The 15709-nt window shown below is 55.0% G+C and overlaps 2 protein-coding genes across 3 annotated transcripts; one reads left to right on the plus strand and one right to left on the minus strand.

The window, feature by feature from the left end:
• Nucleotides 1-396: 396 nt before the first annotated feature.
• Nucleotides 397-11640, plus strand: LOC100030215 (solute carrier family 25 member 45). Of its 2 annotated transcripts, none has more exons than XM_056801361.1 (6): nt 397-742; nt 2539-2582; nt 2812-2883; nt 3300-3485; nt 10199-10457; nt 10698-11640. In XM_056801361.1, exons 1-6 carry the CDS (start codon nt 706-708, stop codon nt 10964-10966), a joined length of 867 nt encoding a protein of 288 aa, XP_056657339.1. In that variant the 5' UTR covers nt 397-705; the 3' UTR covers nt 10967-11640. The 2 variants fall into 2 exon arrangements, with proteins under 2 accessions (XP_056657339.1, XP_056657340.1); XM_056801362.1 differs by lacking the exon at nt 397-742 and adding an exon at nt 2405-2440.
• A 396-nt stretch (nt 11641-12036) lies between these two features.
• On the minus strand, nt 12037-15709 carry LOC130454939 (tigger transposable element-derived protein 3-like). Its single transcript, XM_056801360.1, has one exon. The coding sequence runs from the start codon at nt 15707-15709 to the stop codon at nt 14285-14287; it is 1425 nt and encodes a 474-aa protein (XP_056657338.1). The 3' UTR covers nt 12037-14284.

Here is a 15709-nt window from a genome sequence, read left to right on the forward strand (position 1 = left end):
CTCAGCCTCCACACAAGGCCCTCCCCACTTCCAGAGCCTCCTCCTCTGTACAAGGTCTATGAAACAGATGGGAGTCTGACTCATGGAAATGAAGATTGAGTCACTGGGACAGAGGAGGCATAAACAGCCCCCTCCAGCCCTGGGGTGCCCTGCCGGGCCCTGCTCTGTGGCCTACGGTGGGCTGGCATTGCCATCTAGTGGCCCTTAGCCCTCTCAACGGCTCTGGCCAGTCCCAGGAATGAATTTCTGTAGAGCTGCTGACACAAGAAGTAGGGAGCCTGGCGGTGTGAAGGGGGCAGGAGAGCTGCAGCTCGCAGGGGCCACCTTCCATGCCAGGCGCATGGCTGACTCCGGAAAGATTTCCTAGGCTGGGAGTCCGGATGCTGGGCTCACGCTTCAGACATCCAGCATGCCCACGAGGAGGGGAGCTCCTTCTGTCACGGGGCTGACGAGATCTCCCTGTCCCCGTCTCCCGGAACATTTCGGTTTCTCCTTCTTCCTTTCTTGCACCTTATCCAGGCTCTGTCCCTCCCTCCAAGGTCCTTGGGCCTGGGCACTGAGCCACTTCTCACCCCCTCCACCTAGGTTTAAACATTAGTGAGAGGCTATCAGCTCAGGACTGGGGGAGGAGCTGGATTACACTTGGTGTCAACATCTCCCCCTTTGCCAGAGCCCCCTGGTTCCTGGCTCTGGGTGCCCTGGACGATGCCTGTGGAAGAGTTTGTGGCAGGATGGATCTCTGGTGAGAAGTTTTTCTTTCTGGTGTGTCAGAGCACCCGGCAATAGTGCATCCCTGTGCGGGGTGTGTGAGAGAGGCAGGCAGAGGAAGGGGGAGAAAAAGAGAGAAAGGGAGCAAGCGAGAAAGAGAGGAAGGGAGAGAGAGAAAGCAAGGGAGAAGGATGAGAGAGCGAGAGAGCGAAAGAGGAGAGAGAAATAGAGGGAGAGCAAGAGGGAGAGACAAAGGGAGGGGAAGAGACAGAGGAGAGAGATGAGAGAGGAGAGAAAGGATGAAAGAAAGAGAATGAGAGGAGAGATAGAGGCAGGAGAGAGAATGAGAGGAGAAAGGAGGAAGGAGGGAGAGAGAAGGGGAGAGTAAATGAGAGGAGACAGAGGCAGGAGAGAGACAAAGGGAGGGGAAGAGACAGAGATGAGAGAGACAAGAGAGGAGAGAAAGGATGAAAGAAAGAGAATGAGAGGAGAGATAGAGGCAGGAGAGAGAATGAGAGGAAGAGAGGAGAAAGGGAGAGAGAGAGGAAGGGAGGAAGAGAAATGAGAGAGCAGAGTAAGGGTAAGAGAGAAAGAGAGAATAAGAGGAAAGAGGCAGGAGAGAGAAAGTGAGGGGTAGAGAGAGATCACTGAGGGCTATGACCAAGGCCAGACCTAGGATAACAAGACATGGTGAGGGCACGGTGCCCGATGAACTCCCTGTGTGGCGCCATTTTAACTATAAACCTCCATTAGAGAAAGGGCAGCCCCTCCTCTGAGCCCGACTCCCTTCCACCTCCCCAGCCACCCCATGGCGCTGCCTGACGATGGCACACCCGAGGCCTTCTGGACAGGTGCCCTTGTTGGAGCGTGACCTTGGATCTCTTTATCTGTGCCAGGGCCGTGGCTCCGGGGATAAGAGGGGAGGCGGCTGCTCTCCCAGTTCTGAACGATCCTCCTCGTGGCCCAGGTGGCCTTTCTGGCCATCCGTATCCCCAGTACCTGGTACTGACTGCGTAGGGCCCAGCCCCCAGCGCTTCTCCCACCGCTCTGGAAGCCATTTATGTGGACTCCAGGAACTGGGGAAGACAGCTTGAACCTTGGACTTATGGCAGGCGCCTCAGCCTCTGCCCCTAGAGCTCCAGGCCATGGCCAGTACGGCCAAAGCCCTCCGCCCACTTTCCCTGTCCGCTCTTAGTCCTCCAGACAAACAAAGGGAGTCTTTCTTTCCCTCAAACCTCCTCCCCAGAGTCCTAAAGTCAAAGAGCTTTCAAAATCAGACTCCATCTACCCACACAGTAACTCTTCCCTTCTGTCTTGTGTATTGGTTCCATGGCAAAGGCGAGGCAGTGGTGGGTAAGTGACTTGTCCAGGGTCACCCAGCTAGGAAGCACGGAGGACGCCCAGTCTCTAGGCCTGGCTCTCCCTCCCTCGCCGCCCTGGCTCCCTGTGTGTTTGTAGGGCTTTCCTCCCCATCGTCTCCCTCCCTAAAAGAGTAGCCTCCGGCAATGTTTGCCCCAAGTCCTGCAGAAGTAGCCACTGGTGAGGATGGGGGGGGGCTGGATGGGAAAGAAGGCGACGTTGGCAAGCGGAGCCCTTGTCATTCCCTCCTCTCACGCCTGATCAGGGATCCTTTGAGAAGAAATCCCAGCTCAGGGTGCTGGTCAGAGGAGTGCCCTGGTCCTCCCCGGCCCGGCCAAGAGGGAGAGCTGGATTCTGGGGGAGGAGGAAGCAGGTCAGAGCGGGGTTCTCCCCTTCTCCCCTCCGGGCTGATACTCCCTTTCGGGGTCTGGCCCCACGGCCCGGGTCCCAGCTCTTTCTCCTTGTCTACAGGAGTTCTGGGCTTGATGCTAGGACACCCCATAGACACAGTGAAGGTGAGCCTGGGAAAAGTGGGGAGGGGTGGGTGGGGAGGAAAGCTGCGGCCAGGGCTTGGACGGCCATTCCCTCTGCCCCCAAAGCAGCAACTCTCAAAGCTGGGGGGCTCTTGGGGAGCAGAACACAAGCCTGAGGGGGCACCCATTAAGCTGCAGGCCCCCGGCTCACCCCCTCTTTCCTTGGCCACCTCCTGATGTGATGCGAGTTCAGCGTCTCCTCCGCCTCCAGGTTCGGCTGCAGACCCAGAACACATACCGGGGCATCGTGGACTGTGTGATCAAGACGTACCGCCGGGAGTCAGTAAGGGCTCCGTTCTCGGGGGGCTGGTGGTGAGGGGGGACGACGCGGCCAGGGGCCGATCTCCCTGTCCCAGCCCTGACGGGGGAGGAACAGGGCAGCTGGCAGTGTGGAGAGGCAAGATGGAAAGACCTAGCCTAGGAGGCCGGAAATGCGGGGTCTTGTCCCAGCTTTGCCGCCGTGGGCCTGGGGGGCCGATCTCCTCCTCTTCCTCTCCCCGGCTCATCTTTCAAGGCCCTTCGAGGCCCCAGACGAGGACGCCGAGGCTCCCGGAGCTCAGGAATTTGAAGTCTCGAGTTCTGGGGCGCCTCTGTGAGCCTTTAGGGCAGGCGGGAGCCACTCGGAGGCCTTTCGGCGCCTGTAGGTGCCGGGGAGGCCCGCGGGCTCGGAGAGTGAGCGCCGCCTGTCTCTGACAACAGGTCCTGGGCTTCTTTAAGGGGATGAGCTTCCCCATCGGCAGCGTGGCCGTGGTCAACTCTGTCCTCTTTGGCACCTACAGCAACTCCCTGCTTCTGCTCAGCTCCACGCCCCACCAGGACCGCCGGGCTCAGCCCCCCAGCTATGGCCACGTCTTCGTGGCCGGCAGCCTTGCGGGCTTTGTGCAGGTAAGGCCGGGCCTCCTCCCTCCCAGGGGCACCCGTGCTCAGCCGTCTCCAGGCTGCCATCCGTCTCTGACCCGCGAAGGCTCCTTCCCTGGCAGATGAGGTCGCTCTTCTCTGTAGAACCCTGAGCCCAAGACCCCCTCCTTCAGAAGAGCCCAAAGCCTCCCCCCGGGGAGCCTCACTCCCAGCCTCTGGAGGCCCAGTGGACAGGCTGCAGAGGCCCGAGGTGAGGGGAAGCAGGGCGGGAGAAGCCCCATAGTGAAGGGACTTGAGAGCGAGAACTGCAGAGGGGCCCTGCTGACCAGAGAGAGGAAGCAAATCTTTGTTTGTAAAGCTTTTACCTTCTGTCTTAGAGTCAGTACCGTGTCTGGGTTCCAAGGCAGAAGAGCGCTCAGGGCTAGGCATTGGGGGTCAAGTGACTTGCCCAGGGTCACGGAGTTGGGAAGTGCTGAGGGCAGATTTGAACCCAGGGCCGGCTCTAGGCCTGGCTCTCTATCCACGGAGCCACCCAGCGGCCCCTATTTGATCTTTTAATTCCAGAAATAGACATCTTTTCTTTTTTAAAGTTAAAATAAGAAAAAAGTTAAAGTTTGTGAAAGAATGCGAAGGCTGGCAGAAGATACACCAAGGCGAGACACGTAGGGCTATCGTGACCCGCGTAGAGCCCAGGACCATATTTTACAAGAAGGTACCAGAACAAGAAACACTCCAGGCTCTTTGGTCAGAGGAGGGCCAACAAGTTTCCCGTGGAGTTTCCAGGTGGGGGGGCGGGGGCGCCCCTCACCCCGCCCCCCCCATGTGGGACGGACGCCCACCCGTCAGCTCTTGGCAGGCTGGGAAGCATTTTTCACTTTTGTTTTTTATCCTCAGCCCTTAGCATAGTCTCTGCCGGGTGCTATATGTATATGTATTTAAATGGAATTGTCTAGGAGAGCTAGGGAGCCCAAGAAGAGAGCCAGGCCTCAGCTACTGCCTTAGCTGTATGACCCTGGGCAAGTCATTGAATTCCCATTGGCCATCCTCTGCTATTTAGCCTCCGTTCTAAGACAGAAGATAGCTTGAGAGAACTTGAGGGTGTAAATAAAACACGGAACGTCACGCTGGACCCTAAAGGATTATTCTGCCCAAGGCTATGCCGCATTATACAGCTAACTTCCTGTCACCCTCGCCCAGCACCCAGGCTGGTCTGCCGACCTCCGCACTCTGGCCCCAGCAGCCCTGGCGCCGTAACTCTGCCCGCCGCCTCCCTTATCCAGTTGGTTCCGCAGAGACCGCAGTGTATTAATCATGAAGTCCCGGTGGTCTGGTCTTGGTCCTCCCCTTTATCTCCTGAGCCCTTTGGGGGTGGGGCTCTAGGGGGAGCTTTGGGCCTCCAGTGGTCAGTCAATCATTGTTTACTAAGCGCCCCTCTGGGTGATGGAGCAGAGCGGAAGAGCCGGAAGTCAGACCGAAGTCGCTAGTGACGACGATTTCCCTGTGTGACAGAGTAGCAAGTGGAGGCTCGAGCTAGCAGGGTCTTCTGCCCCGCCCCCTTCGGGGCATCTTCCGGCTCAGCCCCCCACAGCCCCTTGACGCCTCATTTCTCATGTCCTAATGAGTATCACAGTCCAAAGGGAAGTCAAAGGGTTGGATGGTTTGCTGAAGGTAATGATTTACAGTTTCCCCAAAGGCTCGAGTTCTTATTGGGTCCTCGCCTGGCCCGAGGCTCGAGTCCACATTCCCCAAAGGCTCCAGAGGAGCATCCTCCAAAGCAAGGCTGAGATCCTAGAGCGGGGCTGAGCTTAGAGCTGGTCCTGCTCCTGAGTCGTCATTCTAGGCTCACTTGTAGCCCGCAGGCTGCGTCCCAGGAAAACTCTGATCTCAAGTCACTCCATGGTTCTTTGGCTCTTTGTCCCAAGCCTGGCCTAGACCTGCCCTTAATTCTAAGGAACAGAATCTGGAGACTTTTATTTTTCAGGGAGAGGTTGAATGAGGACAGGATAGAGAAGGGAAAGGAGGAGATGGGGAAGGACTCTTTGGTCGTCCTAGAAAAGGGCTGGTCAGCCAACCAAGCTCCTACCTTGGGCCAGCCATTGGGCTGAAGGCTGGAGTTACAAAAAGAAGCAAAAGACAGTGTCCGGCCTTCCGGAGCTTCCAGGCTAACGGAAGAGACAAGCAGCAGACCAGTGAGGACAAACACACCATCTACAGTGGGAAATGGGAGAGGAAGAGGAGGGCCTAGAGTTAAGAGGCGTCGGGGAAGGCTCCCTGCAGAAGGTGGGATGCTAGTTGGGCCTCGAAGGAAGCAGGCGGCAGAGATGAGGAGGGAGGAGATGACCAGGAACAGTGCCCAGGGCAGAGAGGTGGAGGGCACAGCCAGGAGGCCAGCACCACTGGATCAAAGGGGGGAAGATTGGAGAGCTGGAGGGGGCTCAAAGGGACTCCACCAGGCCAGGCGAGCTTCCCCCCTTCCCCACTTTCACGGGCACTTCCTTAAGAAAACGAGGAAAATAACACGAAGGCCCGGAGAGACCCAGAGGGATCCTGGGCAGGGAGGCTGCCGGGGAAGGATGGGGCAGGGAGGCCCTCGAACAGGCACAGCTGGGGACCAGGCGAGAGGTTCCTCTCTGAAAGGGGGAATCCTGCTTGTCTGCCAAGGATCGATGATGAGCATCATGGGTACTGTCAGGGGAGCATCAGCCGGGGTGGGGGGTGCATGCGGAGGGGCTATTTTCCTGACAGCAGTTGCTGGCTTGCCTTCCTCTGCTCAGAGAATGAGGTTTTCAAGATTTTTGCAAAAATCAAGTCAACCCCCAACCTCCACCTTCCTAACCTCCATCCCAGGTCTGATCCTTGTCTCCACCTCAACGTTGGCTCAGGCCCACACCTGTGAGCCCCCCTCCTTTGTTTAACCCCTTAAACTGCTGTCTTAGAATCAGCCCTATGTATCGGTTCCAAGGCAGAAGAGCGGTCAGGGCTGGGCAATGGGGGTTAAGGGACTTGTCCAGGGTCACCCAGCTAGGAAGAGTGAGGCCAAATTGGAACTCAGGACCTCCCAAAGCTGGGCCTGACTCTATCCACTGAGTCACCCAGCCACCTTCCACCTCACTAGGGCCTGCCTAGAGCCTCCTGGGGCCTCTCTGAGGACAGCTGGCAGAAAAATGGAGTCGAGGGCCCAGGCAGGAGTTTTGTGTGACAAGAACATGCGAATAAGGAGGGCCCCAGTGAGGCTCAAGTGCTCTAGCAGTGAGGCTTTGGGATCACTTATAGAATGAATGAAACCCAAAGCCTTCCTAGTCAAGGTCTGTCCTCACCTGGCCCAGAATCTCCCTTTTCTAGAGCAGGACGACCAGCCTCTGCCCCGCGCCTGGCCTGGCGGGAGTCGCCCTTCAAACCTCTTTGCCAGATGGTCAGTTGGCACCTGCTTCTGGGCCCCTGGTGAGGGATGACCCACCAGCGCGTGCAGATGCAGCCCAGTTGGCATCCGCTTGGGCAGCTTCTACACTTCCCCAACATCAGATTTGAATTGGTCTCTTCAGTGCCACCCCTCAAGTTCCGGGGTTGGCAGAACGAGTCCAGTTTCCCTGGGAGATCTGAAGGCAGCTGTGCCGCTGTCCCCTGCCCCGTGCCAAAGGGCCTTTTACCATCCTGCTTCATCCTCCTCAGCTCCCATGTCCCACCCGCAGACAAGGCCCATTGGCTTCACTTCCCTCCAAGCCATCTGCCATTCAGCCCCCAAAGTGATTTGCTAAAGCTCAGGTCTGACCACGTCACCCGCCTGCTCAGTCACTCCAGGGGCTCCCTCTGGCCTCTGGGATCCAACACAAAACGTGGCTGGCATTCAAAGCCCTTATCGCCTGCCCCCTCCCACCTTCCTGTTACTTTCCCCAAGTACTCTTGCATCCAAAGACCCCAGCCTCCGGGTTGTTCCACAAACTAGACCTTCCATCTGGCTGCTCTCCGTGCCTCCAATGCCCTCCCTCCTCATCTCTGCCTGCTGGCTTCCCTGGCTTTCTTTGGGGTCCCACTAACACCCCACCTTCCACAAGAAGCCTTCCCCACCCCCTTTTATTCTGGGCCTCCTCCCTGTTCATTATTTCCCTTTTATGCTGCTTCTCCATAGATATGTATCTTCCCTCGGTACTGGGGGCTCCTTGAAGGTAGTGCCTCTTTTTGTATTTCCATTGTTTAGCAGAGCACTTGGCACACAGCAGGTGCTTAATAAATGTTTATTGCCTCCCCCTTCAGACACTCTTCAGCTTATCAATATAGCCGTGGTGTCTCGGTGAGGTCAGAGGAAGGCAGAGGGCTGTGGGCTGCTCCCCTCCCTTTCCTCCGCTCCTGCCCAATAGCCTTTTTGGCTGACATACTGAGGTTGCTGTTCACCCTAAGATAGGCCTATCCCATCCTGCACTTGTGAAGCTGATTTTCCTGTATCCAAGCAGAACACGTTTTGTCTGTTGAATCCCATCTTGCCAGAGCCTAATGATCTGGCCTGTCCGTATCTTTTTGGATCCTGATTTTGCTATCAAAGATGTCACCTGCAACTTGGATGAACAAGCCTGTGATTTATATAGATCACGGATAAAAATGGTACCCAAGCCAGGGCCAAGGGCAGGGAGCCCCGGGCATGCCCCTAGAGACCTCTTCTAAGGTGACAATGATCCAAAGAGGATCACACTCCGTGCAAATGCTCATTTGGCCAATTAATAATTCATCAAATTGTGCTGTCGGGCACCTACATCACTCCATCCTTCCCCCAAGTATATTTCGAGATACTTTATCAAATGCATTGCTAGCATCTAAGTTTTCTTCTGTCAAAAAAAAAAAAAGGAAATCGGGTGATCTGTATAATGTGTCCTTGAGGAAGGCAGGCTGGTTCTGCATAAACATGGTTTCCCTTTCTCAGTGTTGGCCATGATCTCTTTAACGATCTCTCGTTTCCCCAGGAATTCAAGTCAAGCTTATTTGGCCTCCGGCTTTCGGCTATTTGCTTCTTCCCTTTTTTGAACATTGGGGCATTGGCTCTTCTTCCCTCTTGTGCTCTCATCCCCATTTCCCGAGTCTTTTCACATCCAAGGCTGCTGGCGCCCTCTTACTATTTCCTTTCTTACCTTTGCTATCGTCTTTGTTAACCATTTCCGTTCTGACATTTGTGTAGGAAGGTCATTTCCCTCAGCGAAGAAAAGCTCTCTTTGGGCAGTTCATTCATCCTGTCTCTTCTTAGGTTTCCCTCTTCCCCAGGACAGCATTCCTCACTTTCTAGCCTCCTCTCTAGTGTCCTTCCCTTCCCTCTCCAGTCTCAGCTGCTTCTAAGCTTCAGCATTCTTGAAGCTAATTTTATTGGATTGTTCCAAACTCACACATCCGTCTTGAGACCTGCCCTTGTTTCTGTCTTCTGGACTGCTAGGTGACACGGTAGGCGCCCCATAGTAGCCATCAGGGGGGAAAAAAGAGTATCTCAAGTGAATCTCAGACACTAGCTGTGTGATCCTGGGCAAGTCAGTCCACCTCGGGTCTAACAGTAAAGGGTTGCGCTGAAGATGAAGTGAGATGTAGACGGTGCTTTGTCAACCTTAAAGCGCCATCAGTATTGGGTTTAGGCTGGGTGGGGTTCTTTGGGCATCTGCATTGGTCTCCTCAGATAAGCTCCCACATTTCCTCCTCCTTGGGATTGCTTCCCATCATCTTGAGTATTTCCTCTTCCTGCTCCCACCGTAGAATGGGATCTGGAATATTCTCCCCTTGTCGTGGCTCCCGCTCCATTACCCGAGCTTTCCTCAAAGCTGGGGGGTGTCCTACTGTTTCTGGGGGTTCTTTCCTCTATCACAAACTCTGGGAGGAAGAAGGCACTTCCCACTAAGGTTCCCATCATTTCCACCTTGGGAACCAGATTTTCCATGAGCAAGAACCAGATCGAACATCTGGTTTCTCCTTGGGGACTCCTTCACCTTTTGAAGGATGGGATTCTCATGGAGGAAAATCAGGACGTTATCAGTTGTCCTGTCTGCCGGCATAGTACCCTGGTGTAGTTCTGAACCAGAGAAGTTTCCCCATTGCTATTTTTTAAAAAACAAAACCCTTACCTTCTTAGAACCAATACTGTGTATCCATTCCAAGGCAGAAGAGGGGTAAGGGCTAGGCAATGGGGGTTAAGTGACTTGGCCAGAGTCACCCAGCTAGGAAGTATCAGAAGCTAGATTTGAACCCATGATCTCCTGGCTCTCTATCCACCTCACCCTCCATCACTTTTATATCACATTTTTGTGCCGGGCTCATGAGGTTCCCACATTCTAAGCTAAATCATTCCGGTCTATGTGCTTCCCTCTAATTCAGCCTCATAGGTGCCATTTCTAGTCCCTCCTAACTGCTGACTTTCACTTACTTGCCACATTCAGAAGTGTGGAGCTTTGAGCAGGAAGGTTTCCAGGGGAGGCTGTTGAAGCCCGTTGGGCTTGGAGATTACTGAGGAAAGAAGGGCCCAGAGGCACATAATGGGGAGCTCCTGGGACTCCTACAGCTCCTGGACAGCCCAATGCAAGGTGAGGCTGGGGATCAAGAGCTCAACCCCTGAGGGGTCCAGACTCAGCCCTGATTGGTGAGTAACCTTAGGGCAGGCCCTCCCAGTCTGTCATCTTCCTGGTGTAGCTCCTGCACTTTCTGGCCCTCTCTACTTGGGTCTCCCTTGTACGGCCAACTGCCTTCCCTCCCAACCGGTCTCCATCGCTTCCCTCCAGGCCTACTGCTTGGCTCCATTTGACCTCATCAAAGTTCGACTGCAGAACCAGACAGAGCCTCGGACTCGGCTGGGAGTGGCTCCACCCCAGTATAGGGGTCCCCTGCACTGTGCCAGGACCATCCTCCGGGAGGAGGGGGCCCGGGGCTTGTTTCGGGGTGCTTGGGCTCTGGTGCTGAGGGATACTCCTACTCTGGGCCTCTATTTCCTCACTTATGAGGGTCTCAGTCGGTGGCTCACTTCAGACAGTAAGAATCCTGGTGAGTAAAGGGGAGGCTCAGCAGAAGAGGGAGGAGGAGGGCAGGACACTTAATTTGTTCACAGCTGGAAGATGTGTGCATGTGTGTCTGTGTGTGTTTATGATGTGCTGGAGCTCATGGAGAAAATGGCAGGATGCTCTGGTCCCATGGGGGGTGGGGAGGTCGGAGGCCCTGGTTCCAAGATGGCGGAGCCTGGGGAGGAAACACATAGGCTCTGAGGTCTCTGTTTCTTAATTGCAGGCTCAGCTACAATGCTGGTGGCTGGGGGCTTTGCAGGGATAATGTCCTGGACCACAGCCACTCCTATGGATGTAGTCAAGTCACGGATGCAAATGGACGGGCTCAAGCAGCGCCAGTACCGGGGGCTGTTGCACTGCATGGTGAGCAGTGCTCGGCGGGAAGGACCAGGGGTCTTCTTCAGGGGCCTGACCCTCAATGGTGCCCGGGCCTTTCCTGTCAATGCTGTGACTTTCTTCAGTTATGAGCACCTCCTCTTGCTCCTGGGCTGAGCCTTCTGGGTGTCAGCTGCTCCTGCAGCAAAGTCTAACCCCGAGAGACTAAATCCCAATTTGGTAGCCACAGTTTGGCGTCAATGGTGGAGGGCCAGCCAATCCGCCTCCTCTGATTCCCTCCGTCTCCACGTGCAAATCCATGTTTTCCTTGAGCGTCCTGGATCAAAGCGATGCATCAAGAACAGGATGGTGGTGGATGCACCCTGACATAAAGAACAAGAACAGACCACTCTGGGCCTCAGTTTCCTTATCTGTACAATAAGCAGATTGGCCTGGATGGTTTTGGAGGTTCCCCATAGCTCTAGACAGAGGATCCTGAGGCGATGGGTGGGATGTGCGGACTTACCCACATGGTTTAGTCTGACCGCTGCCTCTGATCCCATCTGCCCCCTGATCTTCCTGCCTCAGGGCTTAACAGAACGTCCTCAAACGTTGTAAGTGGCTAAGCAACTCCTCCTTCTGCAGCCAACCAGGGGAAAGGCCTGTCTGGGTGCAGCTGGCCCATCCCTGAGCTCCCACTGGAAGCCTTTCTATCCTGGTAGGACCTGCTACAGCCCATGCACCACTCTTGAGAGCTCGAGGACCCTCTTCCTGCCCGGAGGAGAACTTTGGTGAAGCTCGGCAGAAGCAGTGGGGGCAGGTCACTATTAAATCTCATTCCTTTTCTCTTCCCTTCTCCTCCTGAGGTTTTAGTGGACCAGACGCTGAAGGAGGCAGCATCTTTGCCATTACTCGAAGAGCTCTTCCTTTCATTCAACGTGGCCTTGGTCAAGCCGTGTTTGAGTAACTTGGGTTTCTCCATTGTAATGGTGGTAAAGAAATCAAAGGGTTGGAAACGTGGGCCCTTGGTGGAAAGACGAGCCCTATGGAGGCTCTTTACTTTGGAAAAGACAGTGACTCTATAGCCGTCGTCAGAATCGGGAGGCGTCATCCTGAGCCTAGAATATTAAGCTCATTGTTAACGAGCACAAAAAGGGAGGCCAGAGTTAACAGCTCAGGAAGAGGTTAAGATTCAATTGAAGGAAGAACCATATGCCTGTAAGAAAACTCCACACTGGAAAAGGCTCCCAAGGGAGGAAGTTGAATCTTTATTCCGAAAGACCTTTTAAAAGTAGAAATCCATTCATCACTGGCCTCCCTAGAGGTAGGGGCCAGAGGAGGAGACCTAGAGACCCCTCCCAGCTCCAGAATTCTAGGGGAAAGATGACTGACTCTTACTACCTAGAGGGCACTAGATATAGGGTCAGAAGACTAGGGTTCAGATCTTGGCTTGGCTAATTACTAGACCTGCTACTTCCTACCTATGTTACCTCAGGTAAGTCACTGCTAAGCCTTCCTTGATGGACCCAAAGATTCCACACTTGGTTCAGAAGGCTTTGTCAAAGGTGTTCTTGCTTCAGTGGCTGTGATTTTTCTTCGAGTTCTTTCTCTCCTTGAGCCCTGAGCCCTTTGACAAAGAGGGTCAGTGGTGTGGGACAGGTGCCTACATTGCCTACCCTGAGTAAAAAGCCTGAAATGGAAACTTCAAGGGGTTTTGGAGTGGTTTCTTTCTTTTTTGTCATTCAGTCATTTTTCAATTGTATCTGACTCTTTGGGATCCCATTTGGAGTTTTCTTGGTAAAGAAACTGGAATGGTTTGCCATTTCCTTCTCCAGCCCATCTGACAAGTGAGGAAACTGAGGCAAACAGAGCAGTGACTTGCCCAGGGTCATATAGCTAGGCAGTATCTGAGGCTGGATTTGAACTCGGGTCTTCCTGACTCCAGATCCAGCGCTCTATTCATTGTGCCACTTAGCTGCCCTGCAGGCATTTCTGACAATAGAGGAGGGATAATAAGGAAAATCATACCTGTGAGGAGGGCAGTTAGATCCCAAAGTACCCTGGAATAAGGGACTTTCCCTCCTCCCCCTAGTCCAGCTGGATTATACATTTGTAGAAGGTTGTTAATGACTCCTAAGTTTGCTTTTGGCTTTAAAAAAACTGATGAGCAGACAGCCACTCGCACAGCCAAGTGCCATATTGAGGGTAAAATAAGTGCCGGGGCAGGCTTTTCCCAGCCACCCGCAATGTGGGCGACGGGCCCAGCTGGGGCCTGTGGCCAGGTCAGAGGAGCTCTACCAACCACAGGGCGCGTCTTCCACCCACACTCTGGACCTTGATTTTCTGTCGTTCGGTATCAAGGGGATTCAGCAAGAAAAACCCTCCCAGACCCTTGCAATCACAGGCTTTAGACAGAATCTCCTCAGGCGCTGGGTTTGGGGTGGCCTTAGAAACACTGACTGTCAGAGCTCCAAGCCACTCAGTCTGGGGGGCAGAGAAGTGATTTACCCCACGTGGTGCCCCTGGCAGGCCTCTCCCAACATCAGACGGACTCTGTGGCTTCCTGTGTGAACACACTTCCTGTACAGGTACTAGTGCACCCCTCGGCCTTTCTGGTAGCTCTTTATCTGACCCACAGTGACCGCAGAGACCTGGGCCGATGTCCAAGGTCTCAGTTTCCCTGGTGACCGATTTCCACTCGGCTTTAGAAGAGAGTAACAGGACTGGCCGGATGTCCTCATCAGGTGCTCAGGCTCCTTGGGAAGGAGAGGTCTTCCCAAAGCCAAGTAGGAGTCAAGAGCAGGAACCTTAATCAGAAACAGTAGGGTCCTGGCCTTGAGAAGCCAAAGCACCTCTCTCTTGTTTCCTCATTGGGATGCTCTTCCCCTTGGCTCCTTCCCAGTTATTTCTTGGCTAATGCAGCTCCTCTTTCTCTTGAGGTCTGCTGGGGCCCCCCCTGAAAGGAAATTCCTTTTACTCCCTCTGCCTGGAAGCCTGAGCTGCAGCACCGATCACCATGATCGGAGGGGCCTGGGACACAGGAAGTGTCCGTGAGGCACCCTCTGCCCCCTGTCCAACTCCCTTGAGTCTTGCGGAAGTGACGCCCAGGCTCCTTTTGTTTCCAAACTTGATTGCCGTCAGCAGAATTGGTTATTAACACAGAATTCATGGAGTTCTCACGCTGGTTAGAAAGTCTGGATTCCCTGTATCCAAGCTCCCAGAGGCCCTGTTGATGGCTTCTCTTCTAATACCCTGGAATTTCCAAGTGGGTTGAAGTATCCCTAGGCAATATATTCGGAATTCTTGGCCCCATCAGTGGCCTCAGTTCAAAGCCCCTCTGCTCAAGGATAAAGAAGCCGTCCTAGCCTGGCCTTGGATATCCCAACTTCTCTCGTATCTCGTCATATTTCCACTGGAAAGAAATCCCCAAAGTGCCCTCTGTTGGCGTTTCCATGGGAAACAGGAAGGTGCGGGACTCGCCTGGCCTGGGGGCCCTCACTGGTAGCACAGGCGTTCTACCTCCTCTTCACAGTCATAAAACTTCCCAAAGAGTTCAGGGGAAGCCCCGTTGCACTCAAACCATCGCCGCAAGGTGCTCAGGGCCCGCAAGGCATCTGCTTTGGTAGGCAAAGGCTCGAAGCCATCGTCCCCGTCATTCCCCTCCTCACCTTCACTGGTCGCTTCTTCCTTGCACCCTCCCGTGTCCATCTCCTCACCCTCCAGGTCCACAAAGTGGGAAAACTCTTCGGGTCTCAGCCCGCCAGGTAGTGGCGGCATCTTGGGCACTTCTTTTGCAGATGGTGGAGTTCTGCTGGGCCACAGGCCAGCGAGAGCAAAGCTGCTCCTGATGAAGCTGGCAGGTACTTTGTCCCAAGCAGCTGCCATCATATGCAGGGCATCGAGCACTGTGATGCCTGCCCCAGCAGCACCCAGAGACGTGCCACCTGTTTCCCCTTGGAGAGCCGCCAGCTTACTCAGGAGGCGGTGCCGGTAGCGGGTCTTGAAGTCTCTCACTATAGGAGGGGGTAAGCAGGGTATGGTACCACCAGTGGGCAGAGGCAGCAGTCTCACATGCTGAAGCTCAGGCAGCTCCTCAGTCCCCCTGGTTGGGTGGGCAGTCAGCAGCAAGGCCACATGGCGACCTTGCTGTCCCATGTCCTGATCCAACTGGGCCAGCCAGTCTGCCCATGGGATGTGTGGGCCCGGGCAGTAGAGGACAGGCAGAGCCTCACTGCTGACCCCAAAAAAGCACCGCGGAGAAGGCCGACGGCCCCCTGTGACCACCAGCCGACGCTTCTCTGTCCCTCCGCTGTTGGCACACAATAACACCTGTAACCGATCCCCTGATGCCACCCCACCTGGGACTGCTCGATACAACAAGGGCACTGTGGTGCAGCCAAAGATATCCTCTGGGGAAAAGTCTTTCAGGGCAATGGGCGTGTGGGGGCCAGTGCCCAAGGGAGCGGGCTCTGGGGAAGCCGGAGGAGGAGGAGGAGGGAGGACATGGCGAGCCCCTAAACCCACGTTGTTGCGGCGCTTCCAGCGCACCAGCCAGCCAATGCTGGGCACGAAGGCCTGGCCCAGGAGGTCTGCCAGCTCCTTGGCTTTGTGTAGCAGCATGGGGCCCGTGACATCCCAGGCCTTGGCCCGTGCAATGTGATACCAGCACAGCAGCGCCTCGTCGATGCTGCTGTACTTGGACTCCCGCTTGCGCTTGCGCTCCCGGTTGGCTGTGCCGCTGCACCAATCTGCCAGAAGTTTTTCCTTATTCTTGCAGATTCGGGAGATCTGAGGCTGAGAGACCTGAAAGCGCCGGGCCACCTCCGACTGGGACATCTTGGACTCATCCAGGAGCTCAAGCACCTGGATCTTCTCTGCCAAGGACAGGGCATGAAGCTTCTTCTTGCCACCGAGTTCCAT

This window comes from Monodelphis domestica, chromosome 6 (genome assembly GCF_027887165.1).
Source record: "Monodelphis domestica isolate mMonDom1 chromosome 6, mMonDom1.pri, whole genome shotgun sequence".
NCBI classification, from domain to species: Eukaryota; Metazoa; Chordata; class Mammalia; order Didelphimorphia; family Didelphidae; genus Monodelphis; species Monodelphis domestica.

Bases quoted from the DNA above. Each gene is read 5' to 3' on its own strand.
- LOC130454939 (XM_056801360.1), bottom strand. From the start codon at position 15,709: ATGGAACTCGGTGGCAAGAAGAAGCTTCATGCCCTGTCCTTGGCAGAG.
- LOC100030215 (XM_056801361.1), top strand. From the start codon at position 706: ATGCCTGTGGAAGAGTTTGTGGCAGGATGGATCTCTG. The intron at 2,884-3,299 runs GTAAGGGCTCCG...CTCTGACAACAG, and splicing joins AGACGTACCGCCGGGAGTCA to GTCCTGGGCTTCTTTAAGGG. The intron at 10,458-10,697 runs GTGAGTAAAGGG...TCTTAATTGCAG, and splicing joins TTCAGACAGTAAGAATCCTG to GCTCAGCTACAATGCTGGTG.